General features: G+C 39.5%; 1 protein-coding gene across 1 annotated transcript in view; it reads right to left on the reverse strand.

Annotated features, from left to right (window-relative positions):
- pde8b (phosphodiesterase 8B) overlaps positions 1–25,728 on the reverse strand; it is a 348,478-nt gene extending 322,750 nt beyond the window's left edge. The window contains exon 1 of the mRNA XM_039758399.1: positions 24,874–25,728. Within this exon, the coding sequence (XP_039614333.1) occupies positions 24,874–25,155 (282 nt within the window). The 5' untranslated portion in view covers positions 25,156–25,728. The remainder of the gene's footprint in view (positions 1–24,873) is intronic.
- Positions 25,729–25,966: the final 238 nt, after the last annotated feature.

Genomic DNA, 25,966 nt, shown 5'->3' on the forward strand with positions numbered 1-25,966 from the left:
ACGAGCTTCCCAAAATATCCACATCCATGTCACTTGCAGAAATTCTCAGATGACTCTGCACTTATGGGGTATATTGATAGTGACAGAGTATAGGAGTCAGGTGGAGAACTTTGTTTCTTGGTGCAAAGAGAACCTTCTGCATCTTAACAAAACCAAGGAGATGGAAAGTGACTTTCACAACACCAAAGAACTTCTGTGTCCAGTGACTATTCAGGGAATGGATGTAAAGGTGGTACTCTCCTACAAGTATTTGGGGGTCCACATCAATGACAAGTGGAACCAGTCTTGGAACACAGAGAAACTATATAAAAAGGGCAGAGCTGGCTCTTTATTTCAGGATACTATGCTCCTTTAATGTGGGCAATGATACCCTTAACATCTTCTATAAAATGGCCAGAGCGATTTTCTACACTGTGGTGAGTTGGGCTGGTAACATCACTCCAAGAGAGGATCCCCAAATCAACAAGCTAATTAAAAGGGCAGGCTCAGGTATGAGACACACCCTTGACACCCTGTAGGTAGTAGTGAAGAGAGGATTAAAACAAAACTGAGTGCCATTATGAACAATTCTGCACATCTTCTCTCTGACACACTGATACTGAGGACTTTCAAACAATGAATTATTCAGCAGAAGTGTGTCAAGAAACACTTTTGGGATTCATTTATACCGTCGTATACCATCAGCAATATGCCTGCATAATGCCTCACTGTTATGGAGACTGCCAAGTCAGCAGTTCATCTTTCTTTTTAATTTTCTCCCTTTTTAGTCATTCCGATGTGTGTTTAGAATATAGTCTATCTATCTATCTATCTATCTATCTATCTATCTATCTATCTATCATATAGTGCCATTCATATCTATCTATCTATCTAGATCGATTCCTTATTTCTCCTCAATTTATATGCACTGTACTTCCAGACAAGCACTCATTGATTGTCAGCTCTCATGCACACAGAGCCGCTCCTGTGACCAAAGGTGATATTGTTAGAGCAAGTTGTCAATTAGCTGGAGTGGGTTGCTGGGCATGTTAGACTACGTGCCTCTGACTCACTAAGATTACATAAATGTAGACTATGACTGAAAATGGCTGAAATAATGGTCAAATGTAACATATCCATTAACTGTTCATGGACCATAGTGAAGTCGTCTCTTTCATTGTCTTTTAGTGTAGTTTTCATGTTCTGTCATGTTCCTGTGGGTTTCCTCCAATAGCTCAAAGACATACAGTTCTGAAAACCTAAAGCTGGCATAATGCAAGTGTGTATGGATGTGTTTATGAGATTGTCTGGTGACCAACTGGCTTTGGCTGGTTGCTGTCTCACAGTGTGGTTCCCTCCCCATAACTCTAAATAAAGATAAAAGGATATACACAACACATGGATGAATGATTGATTGGTAAACATAAAAATGTGGCAAATCTTATTGGTTTATTTCTATATATGGAAGAGAGTGTTGTGACTTTAAACAACCACTTGTAAAATTTTGGGAATTTTCAATTGTGAAACAATCAGTTATTTCTTAGTTTCCCACACACCAGAGTAAGCAGAAAAAAATAACACTGCCAGAACAATTTTGAATAAAACTGCAAATATTTATTTATTGATTTATTTATTTTTACAATGGAAATACAATTTTAACAGAGTGAACTCTAAATGTCAAGTTAGCATGTGAATGTTTTCAAAATTGTCACATCTCGCTGTGGCAGGAAAATAATGAAATGTGTTTACTAAAGATGTTCCTTCAAAATAATACCATGGTACAGCATTCAATAAAGATATTTTTTAATTTTGTAAAATATATAGTTACCTATATAGTTAGCTATATATAGTCACCTTTTACACACAAGAACTAATAACTTGCCCTCTGAGAAATTATCAGCTGCATTTACTGCTGCATAAAGTCAACATTAAACTATCTAGATCCTGGGAACAAATTTTGTTGGCTAAAAAAAAACCTCATTGCATGCTTCATAGCTGGGTGTCTGCTTAAAATACGTTTATATTCAGGGCAGGCAAATAGGCAAGAATTATATTTAAACTATACAGCAGCCCAATAATGACACGTTTCCTTCCAGGAGCAAACTGAGCCACAGCTTGGAGATATATTCTAGGATAATGGGAAAGCAAGATGAACCCCTGAAAAGTAGCAGTAAATCTTTGACACTGCGATCCTCACTGTGTTTTTAATCCACCACAGCATAAATCTTTTAGAAAAATAAGCACAAGAATAAATTTAGGTTTACAACGGCACATTGGATAAGTGCATGTAGGAAAATCGCCAGTGCAACTCTTGTCTCTAATTAAACTGCTTTAGAGTAGCTTCACTTATTTTGCTAGTCCAGAAATATATATAAGAAGGTATTTATCTCATGTAAAAAAATAATTCCATCTTAATAAAAGGATGTGTCTGCGTGTCTGTCTGTATGTCTGTCCAGTTGCTGTGTCTCTGTCATTCCAAAAGATGGCTCATCAAAAACATTCACACTCCTTTTATAAATCCTATTGAAATGGCATATAATAGAGACATCTGTACTGTATGGTGCACTGCAAATGTTAACGCTGAGGACTACGTCGATTATTTAGATTTCAACCTGCCTTAGATGGGTAGTACAGCTAGTTAATATTTATAGATTAGAAAGGTGAAGCAGTGCCTTGCACTGAGATACCACGTTCAATCAATGTCTGATTCTTAAAGTTATTAACAATCAGGGAACTATACACTCATAGTATTGTGCAAATATCAAAATCTTACACAGAAGTAACTGTTTATTAGGTTGAAGATAAGGGAGAATTTAATTCAATTGATCTTTGGTGCAGGGAAACATTTGACAGAAATACCAAAAAGGTGAAGACTGCAACTACACATCTTATGCCACATTCAAATGGTTAGAAATTTTTCAGAGTTACCATTTGTAATTTTTTCCCCCTTCACTTCATTGCTTTCATGGGAATTTCCACCTCCTCTGTGCTAAGGCAGATCAAACATAACCCTTTAAAAAGAGATCTAAATTATAACAGCATGGGTGGTTGCAGGTGTAAAGAGCAGATATATATATATATATATATATATATAGTGGATGATGGCCGGGACCCATGCCCGGACCAGGGGTTACATTGGGGCCACAGGCATGGGACTTCAGGGCTCAGCCCTGTTGGGCTCCGTGGCCACCACCGGGAGGAGCTGCATGGCTTAACGAGCCCCTGTCGGCTGGAATGCAGCCACACCCGGAAGTGCAGCCTGAAGCACTTCCGGGTGGGCTATAAGAAGAGCCTTGTGGTGGACGGCTAGGATCCTTCGCTGGTCGGGACGCTTCCACGATGGGAGTATCAGGGGAGCAAGTATGGCCAGTGCATTACCTCCCCCACAACGTTAGATGGCAGCCGCCCTGGGTTGCAGTGGTGCCTTGGACTCCCACAGGGCTTCATGGGAGTAGGAGTTTGGTACAGCCCTATTGGGATCCGCGGGCACTGCCAGAGGGTGCTACAACTACTGCTGAGCCCTGGAGAGCAGTTCCTCCGTCAAACTCGGAGGAGCTGCCAGAAACACATCATCAGACACCTCGAGCACTTCCGGGTGCCCTATATAAGGGGCCAGCAGACACTACTCCGAGAGCCAGAGTCGGGAGGAGGAGGACAAAGCTTGCTGAGGAGGAGTGGAGGAGAAAGAAGGACTGAGAGATAAAGAAAGAAAAGAGAGTGAGAGATAAAAAGAGTAAAGAAAGTGTGTGTTTGGGCTGTTGGGGACACTGTAAATAAAAATCAAGTGTTCTTTTGGTACTGGTGTCAATAGCGTCAGTCTGTGTTCAGGACTGGAATGTTCACTATATATATATATATATATATATATATATATAGAGAGAGAGAGAGAGAGAGTAAGATGTATATATATGTATGTATGTATATATGTATATATATATATATATATATATATATATACAGTGTATGTATAGTCAAGGTTTGGGAATTGCATAAATATATGTAACTAATCATGATTAATCACAGCTAGCATAAAACATAATTATAAAATTAAGACATGAATCATGAAGTGAATACACACTGAATCACAAAATTAATGCAGAATCAACACAAAGGAATTTTAAGAAATGAATGACATAGTTTAAACTTAAACAATGACCTTAAACCTGACCTTTTAACAAACTACTACTTGAGCAAATCAAAAGAGTGTAAAAGAAAGCAAGGTCAATGTATTAATTATCAAGTATGCATAGCATATGAGACACAGACTGTTGACTTTGAATGCAGTAGTAAAGACTAATTTAATTGACAGAATACGCAGCTCTTAAATGGACATACATTAAAACTTATGTTAAAACTCTGCAAATACTATCCTCAATTGTTCATCACCATAAATGACTTGATGATTATACTCTACACAAGTGCTGTGTCTGACTATGGCAATCTCTAAGGTGTCCCTTCCGACAGTTTAACATGTTTAAGAAATTTAATGCTTTTGTCATTGGTAGAATTGTGGTGTACCTTGGGATTTTTTGGGTTACAAAAAGTGTGCCACCACATAAAAAAGCTGTGAAAACACTATTCTATCTATACCTTTGTTCCTGGCATGCTAAAAAAGATCTCAATAGCTGCTAGCTCACTTAAAAACTGACACTGTGCATTACTTGGGTGGTTATTTTGCGTTCTTTGAATAAATCAACGAAGATACTGCAAAATGGAATAATGGGTAGGGATAATCATTACACTTCTGTTTTGGAGAATTGTGTCATTATATTAGGGCAGGCACAAGCTACCTGGCAGACTAGCAAGTTAAATACTGGAGATTTATTTTGGTTTTACTGCCACTCAAAGATAATTTATTTAGCATTTATGTGATACAACATTGAATCGATCTTCTTACAGAAGCATCAAATGAAAAAAAAAAAGAAAGAGAGCATCATTTTTTTACCTTCATAGCTTTTCTCTAGCATTGCACTAGGACTACCATAAACCCAACTCCCCTGCAACTCTGTCAGTATGTATAAATCAAGAAAATGAACACCAACCTTTAAGTTAAAATTTTATTTAATAAAATTTTTAAAGGTAGTATATAAATATGATACTGGATGTATATGTAATTCTTTAGGTACACACTTAACTTTTTTTATATTATTGTTTCATTATGTTAAAAAAATGACATGAAAATGCCACCCTGATCAAAGCACTGCCCAGAATGTGACAATATTTTTGAACACATTAAACAGGCCACATTAATCGTTACCCAGGACTAATAGAGTACATATATAGCTGTCTCAGCAGGCCTCATATGCCTTTACTCCTGCTTGTGTGTTTTACACTTGCACTTCCTCTTTCGCCGGGTTACCAAAGCCAAACTGACTAATCAGATTGCTCAGAGTGACTTCACACACAGACCTTAGTGATGTATTATACAGTATATATTTAAAGCAAAAGTTAAGTCCTAGTAACTAATGTATTACATTATGTCACACACGGGCAGTTTGGAGGCATCCAAGCGACAATTCAGAGGTAAGAAATTGTGGAAACGCAACATCTAACAGTCTCTTCTCTTTCACCCACAGCCCAGATAGCAAAGCCCATTGAAGTCACGTCCAGTATGACCCCAGAAGGTCCTGCCACTTCCACCCTATGGGCAATTCAAAGACTGAAAGTTCAGGAAGTTTGCATTCATGGACGAAGCAGACTTAAAAGAGCATGGAGCTCTGAGAATTTAGTAAAGAGCAGCCTAGAGAGAGAGGCCGCATCGGACATACAACCTCTTTAATTATTTTTGTTGCTGCCAATTTTACTTTATTTTCTTTACTGTATTAAAAAGGTCACAGGCTGCTCCCCAAACTTCATTACTTCTTGATTGTTTTCCCTATATATTTACAATGAATAAAGTGAGAGATTGACACCAAAAGACGTATACTTTTAATTTAGATCCTTATGTGTGTGGAAGGTGAGTGGGCCTTCTGATGCCCTGTTCAGAACTGGTTTCTGCATTGCACTCATTGCAATAAAATTGTATAAAGCAGGTTTCAGAATGTTATGATGTATTATTTTATGTTATAAAAGCATTCTGGATTATGTTATCTACCGGTTTCATCATAATGGCTGTAAGAACTTTTAATACAATGCAAGAAAACTGCTACCTGAAATCATGCTGCACTCTATTAGTCCAGAAAAGCTGTCAGTCATTTGTTCTTAAAAGGAAACTCCAACATAAACAGCAACTGAGTAACCATTCATTATAAAATCAATATCTGTAGTGCAAACTATCATTAAAAATAAACACAGCTGATATTCGGCACACTTTTCAACTCCACACCCAGCTCATTTTCCGTGTGCAGGCAAAGATTTTAGAAAGATTACCAATCCTCAAAATAGGGGCCAAACAAAACAGTAAATGCTTTAAACAAGTCCTAAATGAAAAATTGAAAAATATTTCATCCAACTCAAAATAAAAATACCTTCAAAGACAAAATTAGAATAACAAGCACATTTCTGGTATGTTGGAGAAGAACCTAAACATCTGGAGAAAAACCTGCACAAGCGTAAGCTGAACATGGAGACTCCATTTCAACTGAGGCTACTCTAGGATTCAAACCTTAGCTAATGGTGTTGTGAAGCAACATTTTGTTTGTCTGTTCGTCTGTTTAGTAGTGCATATTCAGAGATAACAAGTTTTAGGCATGAGAAACCCTATGATTCACTCGCAGAGTCAATGGAGGCTCTCATCGGGGCGCTTGAGAGACTGAGCGAGGAGTCTTGAGTGTCTGGGCTTGTGAGTGCCCTGGATAAAAACCAAGATTCAGGCCTTTATTGACCTCTTAGGTACAGCCATCAGCAGTGTGTCTGTCTGAAGAGAGAGTGTCGACCTTGTTGAGAAGTTTAATTACCTCGGCAGTGACATTCATGTCTTTGGTGCATCGGGGGTCATGGGGTGGCTGGTAAGGGGTTTGTGGAGCTTCCAATAGCTATGCAAAACAACAACAACATTTATTTATATAGCACATTTTCATACAAATGATGTAGCTCAAAGTGCTTTACAGGATGAAGAAAAAGAAAAAAAGACAAAATACAGTGGGATGCAAAAGTTTGGGCAGCCTTGTTAATAGTCATTATTTTCCTGTATAAATCGTTGGTTGTTGCGATAAAAAATGTCAGTTAAATATATCATATAGGAGACACACACAGTGATATTTGAGAAGTGAAATGAAGTTTATTGGATTTACAGAAAGTGTGCAATAATTGTTCAAACAAAATCAGGCAGGTGCATAAATTTGGGCACCACAAAAAAGAAATGAAATCAATATTTAGTAGATCCGCCTTTTGCAGAAATTACAGCCTCTAAACGCTTCCTGTAGGTTCCAATGAGAGTCTGGATTGTGGTTGAAGGAATTTTGGACCATTCCTCTTTACAAAACATCTCTAGTTCATTCAGGTTTGATGGCTTCCGAGCATGGACAGCTCTCTTTAACTCACACCACAGATTTTCAATTATATTCAGGTCTGGGGACTGAGATGGCCATTCCAGAACGTTGTACTTGTTCCTCTGCATGAATGCCTTAGTGGATTTTGAGCAGTGTTTCGGGTCGTTGTCTTGTTGAAAGATCCAGCCCCGCGCAGCTTCAGCTTTGTCACTGATTCCTGGACATTGGTCTCCAGAATCTGCTGATACTGAGTGGAATCCATGTGTCCCTCAACTTTGACAAGATTCCCAGTCCCTGCACTGGCCACACAGCCCCACAGCATGATGGAACCACCACCATATTTTACTGTAGGTAGCAGGTGCTTTTCTTGGAATGCTGTGTTCTTTTTCCTCCATGCATAACGCCCTTGTTATGCCCAAATAACTCAATTTTAGTTTCATCAGTCCACAGCACCTTATTCCAAAATGAAGCTGGCTTGTCCAAATGTGCTTGAGCATACCTCAAGCGGCTCGTTTGTGCTGTGGGGAGAAAAGGCTTCCTCTGCATCACTCTCACATACAGCATCTCCTTGTGTAAAGTGTGCCGAATGGTTGAACGATGCACAGTGACTCCATCTGCTGCAAGATGATGTTGTAGGTCTTTGGTGCTGGTCTGTGGGTTGACTCTGACTGTTCTCACCATTCGCCGCTTCTGTCTATCCAAATCTTTCTTGGTCTGCCACTTCGAGCCTTAACTTGAACTGAGCCTGTGGTCTTCCATTTCCTCAATATGTTCCTAACTGTGGAAACAGACAGCTTAAATCTCTGGGACAGCTTTCTGTATCCTTCCCCTAAACCATGATGGTGAACAATCTTTGTCTTCAGGTCATTTGAGAGTTGTTTTGTGACCCCCATGTTGCTACTCTTCAGAGAAAATTAAAGGAGGAGGGAACCTTACAATTGACCCCCTTAAATACTCTTTCTCATTATAGGATTCACCTGTGTATGTAGGTCAGGGGTCACTGAGCTTACCAAGCCAATTTGAGTTCCAATAATTAGTTCTAAAAGTTTTGGAATCAATAAAATGACAACGGTGCCCAAATTTATGCACCTGCCTGATTTTGTTTGAACAATTATTGCACACTTTCTGTAAATCCAATAAACTTCATTTCACTTCTCAAATATCACTGTGTGTGTCTCCTATATGATAGATTTAACTGACATTTTTTATCATAACAACCAACGATTTATACAGGAAAATAATGACTAATAACAAGGTTGCCCAAACTTTTGCATCCCACTATATATAAGAAATAAAATTAGGCAATACTAATTAATATAGAATAAAAGTAAGTACCGATGGCCAGGGAGGACAGAAAAAAACAAAAAAAACTCCAGACGGCTGGAGAAAAAAAATAAAATCTGCAGGGGTTCCAAGGCCACAAGACCACTGAGCCCCCTCTAGGCATTCTACCTAACATAAATGACCTCAATCAGTCCTCATGGTATTCAGGGTTCACATGGAAGAACTTGATGACGACGGTCATGTGGACTTCTGGCCTTTAATCCATCAATGTAGGGACATCACGGTGCTTTGATCAGATGGTGGACGAAGGTCCAAGTCTTTAGCGTCCTGTTGCTTCCTGTCTTGCTATATCAGGGGTGGGCAAAGTCATTCCTGGAGGGCCGCAGTGGGTGCAGGTTTTTGCAACAACCCAGATGCTTAATCAGAAAACAATCCTTGCCAATAATTCAATTTCATGGCTTGTTAGTGTTTTAACTCTGCCATGTCAGGCCATTCTCATATCCTAGATTTTTATTTCTTTCTAATGATATCATCTAAATGATATGAAGTCTAAAATGTATGAATAATATTTTGTCTTTCACTTTTTTCTCTTCACTTTCCTCCCAAGTATTTAATTAAACCAAATAGTGCACAATACACACAGGTGTAAATTGAAACAAGCAAAATGGAGAAATGCTGCTTTCTTTTGTCATTTGAATCTTAGTTAATAAAAAGCCATTAGAAACCAAGAGAACAGCTGTTTAAGACTAAAACAAGCAATAAGGGTTCAAAATCCTAATGAGCGAGGCAACTAAAATGAAGCAGAAGAGTTACTTGAGCAATAAATGCTTCTTAATAAGCAACTGGGTTGGAACAAAAACCTGCAGCCACTGCGGCCCTCCAGGAATGACTTTGCCCACCCCTGTCCTATATGGTTGCGAGACATGGATGCTATCCTGTGACCTGACACGAAGACTGGACTCCTTTGGTACTGTGTCTCTTTGGAGAATCCTTGGGTACAGCTGATGTGATTTTGTGTCGAATGAGTGATTGCTCATGGAGTCCTGAATGAGGCACATTATCTGCATTGTGAGGGAGCATCAGTTACGGCACTTCAGCCATGCAGCGTGATTCCCGAGGGTGATCCGGCTTGCAGGATCCTAATTGTTGAAGACCTGAGTAGCCGGACCAGACCAAGGGGACACTCACAGAATACCTGGCTACAGTAGATAGAGGGTCATTCCCAGAGGGTGGGACTGGACTGCATTTCTGCCTTGGGAGTTGCCAATCCTGAGCTGTTTTGTTGTGTGGTGGGTGCAGTAATGTGCTGTACCAGTGCATGCTCCCCAACCTCACCTGACCTTCACTATGACCTCCAGGGGGTCTAGAATCTGATCCTTACCTGAGCCTGCCCCTTTAAATAGCTTGTTGATTTGGTGAGTATAACTCCTAACATCTGTCAAAGTCACAGTTTGTATTGAATTACTAAAACGAGGCAAAAGGAAACAGTAAAACTATCTACAATACTAATTTGAAGTCTGCACTTCCAAGGTAAGAAACCATTAACAATTGCTGAAAGGTAGCATATTTTTCTGTCTGGAAATAACATTAAAAAGCTAAAATGCTGACTTAATTGCATTGTTTATATGGAATGCTATTATATATTTACTTACATGAAGCAGCCACTACTAAAAAATACATTGCAGGCATCTGTTAATTGCTAAAGTTTTTTTTCTTCACTCCATCCGAACTAGAATACTGAAAATTAATGGAAAGTAACTGGCCAGCAGTGGCTGAGCCCCTATGGGCTAAATGACACTCTCACCTGCCGTTCTTTCTGATGCTTTTAATCAAATGCACTTGCTTTCATTCATAATGTGCACTCCATCTCTTAATATCCACTTAATACTGAACAGTCCCTCTCTAGTTACTTTACTTCATGACCAATGAGTATTCTATTTTTTTTTATTTAGTTATTCTAAGTTGGTATATTTTCCTTTAAAATAATACCATATGCTTACAACTGTGTGAAATGGCAAACACTCTAAACCTTTTCTAAAGTTTTACAACTTTCCAGCAATAACAGGGAGCACTAAGAAGGTACTGCGTGATTTAGAAATTGTAGAGGGAGAAGTGCTGCTTAGATTAACTCTTTGAGGGCTGAATTTTTTTTTTTTCCAAAAAACATAGTTTATGAAAAGCAATGGTTTCACCCAGAAACCAACATAAAACGTCTGTTGCCGCATGCTGTGGCTGCCAGTTTGCCAAGAATGTGCATCAGGCTTGCTGCCAGGCTGTCTTTGCGTGGCTGGCCACAGTCGCAGTGCATTGCAATCTGGTTTCTACCTCTTACCATTGTTAAGTGGCAGTCCTACCTGATGAACATTGTCAGCACCACGATAAGCTGGGGACCATTCAACTGAAGCTGGAACCTCACGTTTGTTTTCGATCTCTTGTATCAAAATTGGAGTCTAACAACTCATAGTCCAGTTCAGAGATAATAGGCAAAACGTTGTCCACGGAGTATTTTGCTTTATCCATTCGCTTTGATCTCTCACCATTACGTCAGTACCATTTTTGCCGTTGCCTGCACCTTACTACTCACACGAGCGCCGGAAATTTCGGTCAAACCAATGAAGCTAACTTTCCTTCTAGCAACGAGAGTCCAACTAAAACATAGTTTGGTTTTGTCACCGTTTACAGTTGATTGCCACTGTAAATTCCTCCTTTTGACAAAAGTCGACATCAGCCCTAAAAGAGTTAAATAGGCTGAAATCTAAGAAATCACTGGAACCAGATAACATTTATCCCAGAGTTCATAACAAGTTAGTGAGTACACTTTTAAGCCCTTGATGCATATTTTTCAAGAGTCACAACACACTGGGGAATTTATAAGAACTGGAAAATAACAAACATTATTTCATTATGTAAAAGGAGTGATGAGGCAGATCCAAATAACTATAGGCCAGTAAGCTTAACGTGCATCACAGGTAAAGTAATAGAAGGAATTATTAAGGAACAGACTGAGCAGTACATGGCAAAAACAGGTGTGTTAGGGATCATATTTTACTAACATGCTGGAATTCTAGGAGAAAGCATCAAAAGGATATGCTCAGACTGGTGCGTACAATATTATTTATCTTAACTTTCAGAAATCAGTTGATAAGGTGCCACATGAGAGGATGGGAATCAAACTAAAAGAAGAGGAAGTTCAGGGTGTAGTGAATACATGGATGCAGAATTGGTTCAAACAGAGAAATCAGAGGTTTATGGTGCAAGAAACCCTATCAGAATTGGCTGATGTTAAGAGTGGTGTTCAGCAGGGGTCAGCGACTACAGTAACTGCTACTTTTAATATATATAAATGATTTGGATAGGAATATAAGTAACAAGCTGGTTAAGTTTGTAGATGATACCAAGCAAGATGGATTGGCATTACAGAGAGGCTTGGGCAGATTTGTGGCAAATTCAATTTATTGTAAGTAAATGTAAGATATTATACATAGAAAGTAAAAATATTAGATTTGAATACATAATGGGAGGTCTGAAAATTGAAAGTACCCTTATGAGAGTGACCTAAGAGTCATAGTGGACTTGTAACTCTTAACTTCCAAGCAGTGTTAGAAGCCATTAAGAAGGCTAACAGAATATTACTTTACTAGACATTAAGCCCGTTACAATAACGGCCGCTAGAACAGTAGTGCATAAACATTAGTAGGAACAGTTTATATTAAATGGCAAGGGACCTTGACCTCATTCTGTTTGTTGTCTTAATTTTTTTTTTTGTTAAAAATATTTTTGCAAGAAGCCTAAAGTAAAATAATATTAAAAATAAATTAGAAACGTATATGACAATACAGTAAGTATAATTAATATTGCCTTAGTGTAAAACTTTGTAACAATCTGTAATACACAATATCTGAAGAAGATATTTAGGAAAAAGTTTTTATTTTTTACCTCATGAAATTTTTCTATAAAATTTCATTATAGAAAACATTTTTTGTAAACACTCTGTCTGAGTTTGGCAACAGTTTGTCTTGTTCAGGACCATCTACAACCTTGACAACAACATCTGTAAAACTTCTAACTCTTGATAATGCAACATATAACTGACCGTGGCTGAATACTGGTTCCGGCAAGTAAATGCCAACATTTTCTAAGGTTTGCCCTTGAGCTTTATTAATTGTTATGGCAAAGGCTAATGTAACTGGAAATTGTCGCCTTCTTATGGTAAAGGGTGAATTAGTAGAGGATGGAGCCAAATCAATATGGGGAATATTCTGACGCTCATTTTCTTTTTTACAATCGATCTATTTGCTCGTATTTTTCTTTGTCTTTCAGCCTTTCTTTTGTTGATGTTTACTTGCTGAGCTGACTGTTCTTCCAGGAGATGTTGCTTATATACGATTTGAGTGTGTGTGTCTTTTGTCCTACTTGACGTGTCCTTTTTTTTTGGGTGGCACGTTGTTAGTAGATAGTTAGTTAGTAAACATGCGCGGGGCAGTATGTGTGGCATCTCCCCAGCAAAGAATTTTATGTGTGTGGCCGCAACTACCCAATCAGCACTCTCCTTAGCAATGATGTCCTTTATTTGCTTATCATGCGCGGCGCGGCTATGCCATTCACTGTGTGCCCAGCTCCCAGTGTGTGTGCGTCCACGGTGCCGTGTGCATCGCACCGTGCCCTGCGTATGCGCCCTTCACCAGAAGACACACACACACTGACACCTGGATACACACAGGGGTTTTATTAAAGAGGATATAGCATGATGTACAAGTACAAGACAAAGAAGGTTATGCTCAAGCTTTATAACACACTAGCAAGGCCTCATCTGGAGTACTCTGTGGGACAGTTTCTGTCTCTGGGCTCCAAAAAAAACATAGCAGCACTAGAAAAAGTCCAGGAAAGAATGACTAGGCTGATTCCTGGACTACAGAGGATGCATTTTGATGAAGGATTGAAGGAGCTGAACCTTTTCAGTTTGAGGAAATGGAGATTAACAGGTGACATGAATGAGGTGTTTAAAATTATGAAAGGATACAGTAAAGTGGATCGAGACTGCTACTTTCAAATGAGTTCATCAAGAACACAGGAACACAAGTAGAAAGTTGTTAAGGGTAAATTTCACCCAAAAGTTAGGACATTTTTCTTCACACTGAGAACTAGAGACCAATGGAAAAAGTTACCAAGTAGTGTGGTGGACAGTAGAACTTTAGGGACATTGAAAGCTTGACTTAATGTTGTTTTGGAGGAATTCCATGGATAGGACTGGTGAGCTTTGTTCCGCTGAACAGTCTGTTCCTGTCCAAAGGTTTTCTAAAGTTCTAATGTTCTAACGGACCACAGACCATATTTGATTTGGTGAGGTGGTCAGATGGCTGTATTCTAGACTGAGGATGCCAAAACGTTTGCATGGCTCCATGTATTCAAATTAAAATCATTTGTAAACTGTTTTCAATCTATCAAACTGACTTTTAAAGATGTTCTGTTATCACTGCTTTGTTGTGGCTTCACATGCTTCATTCCATTATCCATTGTGACACAACATGATTTTCCTTTTCGACACTGTAAACAGGCCGTGATTACAAAATAACAAGCCACACACAGTAAGTTATTCCTTAAAAGTCTGTAATTCTAAATACAGAGATGATAAGTAGAACCCTGGGGGTGTTTCAAGTCTCAAAGTGATATTGTTTTAAAAACATAAAATGAATAGACAATTTTGAAGTAGCCTATTCTCCTTAAATCGCCTCCTTATATTTTCATACATTCTAGTCATTAGCTGTTTCTAAGAATTTTACACAGCAATTGAAAAATAAAACATCATTTTACATACTTCACTAACATGCAAGGATTCAATTAAAAACCTAGACATATAAGTAGCTTGGCACCTCTGGAGTCAATAATCGTGCTGAATGCCTAAAATAATGGGACCCACCTAACTGGTTTTTTAACACAAATAACTGAAATCTGGCTTTACGTTGACAGCACTTTAATAGGAGAAAATCAGTTAGCTGACTACACAGTAAAATTAAAACGGCAGGTTGATCAGATGGATTATATTGCATACATCTGCTTATATCAGCATATTTTTGATCCAGCAAGGTTATGAACACGGTACAGCTTTTAGGATTATATTTCATGAGCAGCACATATTAAATGACTTGTGGCTCTGCTTCATTGTGCTTCTACAATTTGGCAAATGGTCCACCAAGATGTGGTAAATTCAAGATGGTTATGCGACCCATTAGCATTCATCCTAACTTTTTTAACCCTGCTTATGTAATCTGACAGTCTTTTAGAGGCCACACAAACATAGTCACACTGAGGCAACCAGAAACTGTGGGAAGAAACATGACATTTCAGGGAATATCCTTGTAGTCACTAAGCGTGCATAAAATCTGCATTCAGAAGAAAGCCCAGCCTGGAATTAAATCTAGTGCCCTTGCACTATTACAGTATATGTGTGTGTTATGATGCTGCCGTTTATGATTATTCATCCACCTTAATAATTGAATCTTTGTGTCTGTCTGGATGTGTCCATCACAAACATTTTTAATAGTAAAATGCATTGCATTTGTTATTCCAATAGTTGGCACATCACAAATATTAACACTGCTTTTATTAATCTTATACCAAAAGGCATATAAGAGAGATTTTTATCACATGGTGCACTGCAAAGGTTAACACTGATCACTACGTTGATTACTTAGATTTCAACCCATTTTAATTGGTTAGCACCTGTTAGTTTTAGAATAAATTGAAATGACATAGTAATATACTGCGGTGGGCTGGTGCCCTGCCTAGGGTTTGTTTTCTGCCTTGAACCCTTTGTTGGCTGGGATTGGCTCCAGCAGACTCCCGTGACCCTGTAGTTAGGATATAGCGGGTTGGATAATGAATGGATGGATAGTAATATAAACAAATAAACCAAACTTGATGTGCCTGGTAATGGACTAGCAGCCCCATCCAGAATTGTTTCCTGTCAAGCCACCATTGTTGCAAAAATAACAGGATAGAAAACAAATTGTTTTTGTATACAAAACTTGACAATAAAAAAAAGCTAGCTTGCAGAATTTTGAAAAATAATTTTGCAATTTATCATAAATACATTTTTGAAAATGTATATGGCAAATGGTAGAGCAGTGGTAAGTCCTGCATTTAGATCTTTGTGGTGTGGAGTTTTCATCTTATTTTAGTTCAGCAATTAATGAATTCATGGACAGATATTCCTATTGCCTCGCAGTTAGGAGACCCGGGTTCGCTTCCCGGGCCCTCCCTGCGTGGAGTTTGCATGTTCTCCCGTGTCTGCGTGGGTTTCCTCCGGGCACTCCGGTTTCCTCCCACAATCCAAAGACATGCAGGTTAGGTGGATTGGCGATTCTAAATTGGCCCTAGTGTGTGCTTGGTGTGTGGGTGTGTTTGTGTGTGTCCTGTGGTGGGTTGGCACCCTGCCCAGGATTGGTTCCTGCCTTGTGCCCTGTGTTGGCTGGGATTGGCTCCAGCAGACCCCCGTGACCCTGTATTCAGATTCAGCGGGTTAGAAAATGGATGGATGGATGGGTGGATGAATAAGTGTCCCCTGCAATGGACTGGTGGCCCATCCAGGGTTGGTCCCTCTTTTGTGTCTTTTCAGATTATGAATTCGATAACTGGATTACAGAGACTCAGGAATGGTTGGACTGATAAAATAAAACATGTGTGTTAATTCTTTACCCATCTGTCAATTCCTGAATCCATTTGCTCCATTTACAGGGTCATAAAGTGCTGGAACCAAAACTGAAAACGTCAAGTGTTAGAAAGGAAACAAACCGATATTCACACAGGTCAATTTAGCGTTGTCAAATAACCTAGAATGAATAAACCAAATTAAACCAAGAAAAAAAAAACCAAAAAACAACACAGACAATGGGAGAACCTGAAAACGCCATACTGACAGTGAGTGAGCCAGGATTCAAGTCCGATCTCCTGGAGCTACAAGACACCTGCACCAACTGCGTCGCCACATTTTGAATATGTATGATTGAAAAGCAATTATAAATGAAATATGACAGAATCGAATATGGAATACTAGCCTGAGAAACACTATCAATTCCCGCAATTTCCACATTATTTTCTTTTTCAGGTCTTGTACTTCAAACAGTAGACATGGATCATAAATATGAATCGTCTAACTGTTCTGAACAGATATAATGGAGACAGGCTATAACTGGTGGCAGCCAATTGTTAAATACTTAATTTGTTCATAAAATATTAATCAGAAATAAAATGCTAGACTGCTGAACATGTCATTGATAGTGGTAGTTAACAGGGTGTATTGTAAATTAGAAGCAGCATTCAGAAAAAATCATGCGTTTCACTCTGCTATGATAATGGAATTGTGGTCTACAGCAAATGGCAAATACAGTATGAGTGCATACTCTAGGTTGTAAATGGGGATATACATTGGTCTAAACTGCTTTACAAAGCACTCATGACAGCATGGGCCGGTCCAGGTTTTAGCATTATGACAAGATCTTTGCTCAAGAGGTCAACTCTAATGAGCAATGATGGAAGCAAGACATGAAAAACTCCATTTACTGTAAAATGACAGCACTGTGGTGCACTTCTGGACAGCTCTAGGGCGTACATCTACAAGCAGAATAATAATCTACAGCAGGGGCTCTCAGACTCAGTCCTGGGGACCCTCTGTGGCTACAGGCTTTTGATGCAACCAGACTCACAATCAGTGATCATAATTGATCTCATTAGCTGGACGTTTATCTCTTCCTTTATTCTACATTCAGAAAAGCACAATAGTATGATTTTTACATTTAAGGAATATTTAGAAGTATTTCTGTTTTTTCAATATCTTTAAATGCTTAACTAATTTTTTTCTATTATTTTGACCATTTTCTGCGTAGTTTGCTTCTTTCGTTGAATCCTAATGATGACAATTACAGTAGAAAGAAGCAGAACAGACAAGTGGGAAAACAGCACTGAACGATGAAAGGCTGCAACTACTTTAAAGTCAGATCCACGAATTAGTAAATGATGGATTAAATAACCAGAAAACCTGGAGAAGAACAATGAAAATCAGGACTAAAATATTATTAAAAAGTAGTTTTTACATTGACTCCAAAATACTGAAACCGGGTAGTAACAGATCACTTCATGAGGCTAGCAGTCCAATTAAAAACAGTCGTTGCTTGGAACAAAAACCTGCAGCCACAGGGGGTCCCAGGACCGAGATTGAGAACCACTGATCTAGAGAACCAATAGTTGGCTGAAACAGTAGTATTTCTTAAACCTTTCAACATAATTAACCCCATTCAGAAAACAGAACCACCATATGAGGTTAATTAGTTTACAGAACCCTAAGTTAAACACAGCATACAACAGGGGTCCTCAGGTCAGATCTGGAAAGCCACAGTGGCTACAGGTTTTTGGTACCATCCATTTTCTTAATTAGAAGCCAATTATGGCTGCTGGAGCAATTACTACTGAAGCAACATTTTTTCGCTTCATTTTCATTAACTGGCATCTTAAGATTCCCATCCCTTAATTGCTTTTTTTGCTCTTAAACAGCTGCACTCACTGCCATTAATTGCTTGTTTTCAGAGGCAGGTGACAATTAACAACATGATGCAAACGACAATGGAACTAGCAGTTCATCATCTAACTTTGACACATTTACACCTATGTGTGTGTTCATCATGATGCATTAGTGTTAATAAAACGTTTGTAAAGAAATGAAAGCGGAAAAAGTTAAGGACAGATAATTATTAGTTTGCTCTAGTACACAATCATTTGCTTGGTATTCTAAGCAAGAAAAATCTACAGTAAAAGAATGACCTGATGTGGCTGACTGAAGCACTTAAACACAACGAAGTTAAACAAGTTTTGTCATTGACTTCAGGTTAGAGATGGGAAAACGATACCAAAACTTGTGTCAGTCAATCTGAAGTGTAGTGAGTCGAATCACTGCATCAGAGCCTGTTGTCAAAACACCACTGTCACGTGACCCGTGACGTTTGAAGCTTCAAACGTCATCAGTGCTTCACAGCGCGCTTTATTGGTTTGACAGCTTTGGTGCTAAATTAATAGGTAGCCTATACAAAATGCATCATTCTCATTCAACAATGTTGGGTTGTGAGAGATTTGAAGAGCTTTGGTGACAGACGGCGACTAACAGTTAGTTAGTATAAATGGACAAGGACCTTAGCAAAATTAAATGAACAGAGACTATTCTGACTTTTTACTGGTGACATGAGACTGAAACAGTGAGTGCTGCTTCACTTGCGCTCTTGAGAGCTCACCTTGACCTCAGGCTGAGGCTTCAAAGCTTCGAATCTTTTTAGACACAAATAGAAACAAAGCCTCAAAGCTTCATGAGGCTTCATTTTCCCATCACAACTTCAAGTTCTGCTCAAGCAATCGGGTTGAAAGAAACACCTGAAACCAGGGCAGCTCTCTAGCACTGACGGTAAGACACCTGCTACACCATATAATGAATAACACCACAATTAAACTTCATTAAATAAGATATTTCTTTCTTCCTATAATTTAGAACATTCTGAAATATATTTGTTATCAATTGTGTGATTGTTACTAGACTGTTCAAGTTAGAGAAAAGTCCACAAGTACGGTACAAGAAAAAATTGGATGGTTTTACCTAGAGAATGATTGTACATCCTGATAAATACATTTATTTAAAGCCAACTTCACCAGAGCTACACATTCACCAGTATAGTCTCATATGTACAGTGGTGTGAAAAACTATTTGCCCCCTTCCTGATTTCTTATTCTTTTGCATGTTTGTCACACAAAATGTTTCTGATCATCAAAACATTTAACCATTAGTCAAATATAACACAAGTAAACACAAAATGCAGTTTTTAAATGATGGTTTTTAAAAAAAAGAGAAAAGGAGAAAAAAAAAACAAACCTACATGGCCCTGTGTGAAAAAGTAATTGCCCCCTGAACCTAATAACTGGTTGGGCCACCCTTAGCAGCAATAACTGCAATCAAGCGTTTGCGATAACTTGCAATGAGTCTTTTACAGCGCTCTGGAGGAATTTTGGCCCACTCATCTTTGCAGAATTGTTGTAATTCAGCTTTATTTGAGGGTTTTCTAGCATGAACCGCCTTTTTAAGGTCATGCCATAGCATCTCAATTGGATTCAGGTCAGGACTTTGACTAGGCCACTCCAAAGTCTTCATTTTGTATTTTCTTCAGCCATTCAGAGGTGGATTTGCTGGTGTGTTCTGGGTCATTGTCCTGTTGCAGCAACCAAGATCGCTTCAGCTTGAGTTGATGAACAGATGACCGGACATTCTCCTTCAGGATTTTTTGGTAGACAGTAGAATTCATAGTTCCATCTATCACAGCAAGCCTTCCAGGTCCTGAAGCAGCAAAACAACCCCAGACCATCACACTACCACCACCATATTTTACTGTTGATATGATGTTCTTTTTCTGAAATGCTGTGTTCCTTTTATGCCAGATGTAACGGGACATTTGCCTTCCAAAAAGTTCAACTTTTGTCTCATCAGTCCACAAGGTATTTTCCCAAAAGTCTTGGCAATCATTGAGATGTTTCTTAGCAAAACTGAGACGAGCCCTAATGTTCTTTTGCTTAACAGTGGTTTGCGTCTTGGAAATCTGCCATGCAGGCCGTTTTTGCCCAGTCTCTTTCTTATGGTGGAGTCGTGAACACTGACCTTAATTGAGGCAAGTGAGGCCTGCAGTTCTTTAGACGTTGTCCTGGGGTCTTTTGTGACCTCTCGGATGAGTCGTCTCTGCGCTCTTGGGGTAATTTTGGTCGGCCGGCCACTCCTGGGAAGGTTCACCACTGTTGCATGTTTTTGCCATTTGTGGATAATGGCTCTCACTGTGGTTCGCTGGAGTCCCAAAGCTTTAGAAATGACTTTATAACCTTTACCGGACTGATAGATCTCAATTACTTCTGTTCTCATTTGTTCCTGAATTTCTTTGGATCTTGGCATGATGTCTAGCTTTTGAGGTGCTTTTGGTCTACTTCTCTGTGTCAGGCAGCTCCTATTTAAGTGATTTCTTGATTGAAACAGGTGTGGCAGTAATCAGGCCTGGGGGTGGCTACGGAAATTGAACTCAGGTGTGATACACCACAGTTAGGTTATTTTTAACAAGGGGCAATTACTTTTCACACAGGGCCATGTAGGTTTGGATTTTTTTTCTCCCTAAATAATAAAAACCATCATTTAAAAACTGTATTTTGTGTTTACTTGTGTTATATTTGACTAATGGTTAAATGTGTTTGATGATCAGAAACATTTTGTGTGACAAACATGCAAAAGAATAAGAAATCGGGAAGGGGGCAAATAGTTTTTCACACCACTGTATGTGATTTGAAGTAGCCATTTCTAGATCTTTTGGGGCCCTAAGCAGTATGCCTTTTGGGACCCTCATTCCTTTTCACCCTTCTTCCTTGAGGAAAGTGAAATGCCCACATTGGCCACAAAACTTCACATAGATATTTCATTCACTTGTGCTGGGAAACACCCTTGAATCACAGCAAAGAATATTCCTACAAATGAGTTTAAACCTATTATATGTAATAAGATATTAAGCAGAAATCAGCTTTCTTAACAAACTGCAGTGATTACATTTTATAAACATGGGTAGTGCAGTGGTTGCCATTAGCATTAGAGTCCGAGTTTAAATCCTAGGCTCATCTTCAACTCTACATATTCTCCCCCATCTATGTGGTTGCACTCTGGGTACCTTGGTTTTTCTCCCAAAGATATGTATGTTTTATTAAATAGCCCTGTATGAATGAGTGTAGGATGTGTGTACGTGTGCCCATTGACTGACTGACAGACACTTCATCCAGGGTTGGCTCCTGGTTCCAGAAAAAGCTCTGTGTCCTATGACCCACTACTGGGGTGTGCAAGTAAATAAGGGAAAGATCTAAGCGATTTAATTACATAATTAAACTTTCATTTAAAGGCTTACATAAGAACATGATATGTATTAATCTGAAAATATTTTATAATAAACTCTATCCATCTGCTCAATGTATTTTAGGTGTGGGGAGGACCAAAGCCTATTCAACTAGAATCAGGCACAAGGCTAACTCTAATTACAGACGGTGTGCCAGTCAATCAATGGCCACATTCACTCACTCCAGACCAAGACAGATCTCTCAATTAACCTTAAATATTTGTCTTTGAGAAAACCCGATGAAATCAGAGCACCCTGAGTAAAAACAGATTACATGCAAACACCAAAAAGGCAGCTGTCTAGCCTTTCTATGAATTCCAAGAACTAAAAGTCAGCAGTAGTAACAGGTCTTCACAATAAACACTACTGTTATATTTCAAAATATTAACAATAAGGATTACATGGTGGTATGTGTGTGGCCACCATACCCATCAGAGTATAGAATGCAGCTCCATTTTTCTCCACATTAAATTGTTTCCTCTCACATCTCAATGGTGTGTCTATAAGGCTAATTGGTGTAACTAAATAGGTAGTGTGAGCGTCCGTGGCATGGAATGATATTTTTAAAACCAGATAGATAGATTACAAGGCACTATATAAAAATAGATAGATAGATAACCAGTGACCCAAAAAATTAAAACCTTGAAAAGTGAGCCAAATGATGACTAAACGACTTTACTGCATTTAGGCCTATAGTATGCGTGCATCGTACAATTTGTCTCAATAACATATCTGAAAAACAAAAAATGAAGGTATTTTAAGAAATATTGATCTACCCATCTCCATTGAATATCAGATAAATGAGAATGAACAGAGGATAATGTCTGTGTTTTTAGTAGTGTGGACATAGCCTGAGACCCCTAAGTTAGCCTGTCATCTGATGGCTGTAGTTAAGTTAAAAAGAAAAAACTGAAAGTTCTGAATCGTAACAAGTGAGGCAATTAAAATTTAAGCAAAAGATGTCTGTTCAATTAGAAAGCAGTAAATGGTTATGAATTAAGAAAGAGGCTGGAATGAAAGTTATGTCTGTTAAGCTGATTGGTGACTCTAAACCAGTGTTTCCCAAACTCGGTCCTGGGGACCCCTGTGGCTGCAGGTTTTTGATCCAACCAGCTTCTTTTTTTAATTGAACTCCTGGGCTAATTAAGTGAACTGATATTTCCCAAGTTCTGTGTTTAGGGAACTAATATAGAAATTAGAAAACTAAGTTTGCGAAAAAAAAATATTAAAATGTACCAAGTAGTTATATAGGAATGTTTTTTGTTTTCTTTTTAACAGTATTTTCATCTTAATTTTCATTCTACTTTTCTAGGTGTTCTAATTGTTTAATTAATCCATTATTTACTAATTAGTGGGTCTGACTCTAAAGTAGTTGTAGCCTTTGATTATTCAGTGTTGTTTGCCTGGGTGTCTGATCTGCTTATTTTAAATTGTCATTATTAAGATACAACGAATGGGGAAAAACTGCACAGAGAAAGGGCAAAGTATAATGAAATTAACAAAAGAGAGTTAAGCATTTAAATCTATAGCAAAAGCACAAATATTTATAAATGTCTTATAAATGTAAAAATCATGCTGCTGTGCTTTTCTCAATGTCGAATAAAAGAAAAAAAAATACCAGCTAATTAAATGAAATCAGTGTTATCAGGTGTTGTCACTGATTAAGAATCCGGTTAGAACAAAAACCTGCAGCCACAGGGGGTCCCCAGGACCGAGTTTGGGAAACACTGCGAGTCTAAACGGTGTGAGTGACCCTGGATATATAAAATCTGATTGTTAGATAGACAGATATGCAGCTAGTGTAGTGGTTAATGCTTTGGAATTCAAATCCTAAAGTTGTGGCTTCAAATCCCACTACTGACGCTCTATCAGTAAATAGTCACTTCACCTACTTGTTCTCTAATTGGAAAAAATCAGTCAGTCAGTCAGTATCCAACCCACTATATCCTAATACAGGGTCACGGGGGTCTGCTGGAGCCAATACCAGCCAACACAGGGCGCAAGGCAGGAAACAAACCCTGGGTAGGGCACCAGCCCACCACAGGGTACACACACACACACACCAAGCACACACTAGGGACAATTTAGAATCACCAATGCACCTAACCTGCATGTCTTTGAACATTGGGAGGAAACCCATGCAGACATGGGGAGAACATGCAAACTCCACGCAGGGAAGACCCAAGTCTCCTTACTGTGAGGTAGCAGTGCTACCACTGCGCCGCCATGCCGCCCTGGAAAAAATCAACACAACCAAATGCATCTCTTAAATGTTGTACGTTGCCTTGCATGAAGGTGTCAGCTAAGTAACAGTTTATAGGATTACAGAGAGGTGGCATCATTCTGTGCCCAGATAATCTCAGGGCACACCCTTAAACTTGCTCATATAAATCATTCTTACTCAAATAAAATGATCCTGTTAAGTTGGGCCGGTGACTCCAAATTAGCTGAAGACCTGCTCAGGGATCGTTCCTGATTTACATGAGGAGTTTCGAGGATTAAACCTTGGCTCACAGATCTGACAAGGAAAGAGCAGATTACAAAAGTACTGTGTGTGTGCAAATACATGCAATCAATTGCTTTCCAATGCTCACATTTTTTCCCTGAACACGGGGCACATGGTTGGGAGATCAACGCTGATATGTATGTCCGTGTATGGGTGCAGTGTACTGTATAGGATAGGAGTATCTTGCACTGCTATTTGTGCATGACTCACGGACAGGACTCACCTCCAGAGTACCCTCCACCATTTACACAGAGAAGGCTCTTATTAAAGAAGGCCTGCTCAGGATGTCCGTATAATGTACATATGCATTGAATAATATACGTGTGTATGCATAGGCATATTTGTGTATGAATATGCATCATGTATCTATATATGCCCTTGGCATCACGGTTATTGGGACTCAACATCAACTGTGTATACGCATTACATATGCAGTACTTGAAATTAATACATCCTTAAAATAAATACGTACATCCCTACACATTTAGTAAACGTTAAAAATAATATATACTAGTGTCTGAGTAGAGACTATGATAACTCGTGCTAAACTCACCGCAGGTGTGACCGTGCAGCAACCCCCCTCACCCCCCATAAAAACGCTCGAATTCCCAGCCACTTGCTGTCGTTCACCTGTGTGCATGGCACCTCATCATCATTGCCATCACGCTTTTTTTTATTGTTTTTATTTTATTAATCGATTTAAGTAAGCCCGCTATGGTGCCCCCCGTACCTTAACACTGGTGTGACTGGTCTGGGTCTCGGCCTCGATGCAGCACTGTCCCCCGCTGTTGTCCCTGCGTTCTCGGCGGGAGTTGGTGCGGGTGTGCCGGCTCTGGTAAGCCAGCACTGACGGGATGGACTCGGCGGCGTCGGTCTTAATGAAGAGGCCATGTAGAGTAGCTGCGGTGCCCTGGGAGATAGTGGTGGTTTGGTGCGGGGAGTTGGACTCGTCCGAGTCCCTGCAGTAGATCACCCCGCTCTGAGAGACGTGAATACTGGGGGCGCAGCCCATTCCGCGCGCAACTCGACAGTCCTCTGCAGCGTCGACAAGTCGGCAAGCCTCCGCCGGACCAGCGAGGCAGCCCCGATCCCTCTCAGTGGCGTGTCCAAGATCTCCTGCACCGCTTCAAGGCAGCAAGCCGGCGAGTCCAAAGACAGCAACATTCAGCACATGAGGCGCCGCGTCGGGCTAGAATTTCACGTGGCCCTCTGTCCCCGTTATCTCCGCTCCTCGGTGCTTCCACTCACATCTTTTCCTCTCTGCTTTTGCTGCATGATTTTGGGATTTTCCTGCGACTGACACCTTCGCCGAGGGTCTTCTTCAGCACCGGCGCTCATTCAAGTGCTTCTCTCAGAAGGCGGCGTTGCAAGACTGAGAAACGTGATCGCAATAACTGGAACCGAGGCGCTCGAGCATCTTCGCCCTGCCAACGAGACACCTCGACCCATAGATTTGCGTTGGTCGAGAATCGTAACCTGCGGGAAATCTGCAAGCGCCTAAGGCACGGCGAGCTACGTACACAGCCGGCCTCGCTGCATTCTTCTTAATCCAATTCAGTTTCTAATTCATTCACTCACTGTCGGTGCATCCTCAGTGTGTGATTTTTTTTTTTAACGGTGAATCCGCATTCGCTGCTGTCTTCAGTTCTTGTCAGCTGCTACAGTGTGTCATCCTGACGCGCGGCTTCCTTAATCGTTTCGAGTGCGGGTTTCAGTTAATTTGCCTATCTGAGGCATAATGGATTCTTTCCTGATAAAAAGGGTATACAGAGTTGAACGGTGTTTGTTTTACTTGTAGTGACCGCATTTCTGTGCCTAATCGA

Source organism: Polypterus senegalus, chromosome 7, assembly GCF_016835505.1.
Source record: "Polypterus senegalus isolate Bchr_013 chromosome 7, ASM1683550v1, whole genome shotgun sequence".
Classification (NCBI taxonomy): domain Eukaryota; kingdom Metazoa; phylum Chordata; class Cladistia; order Polypteriformes; family Polypteridae; genus Polypterus; species Polypterus senegalus.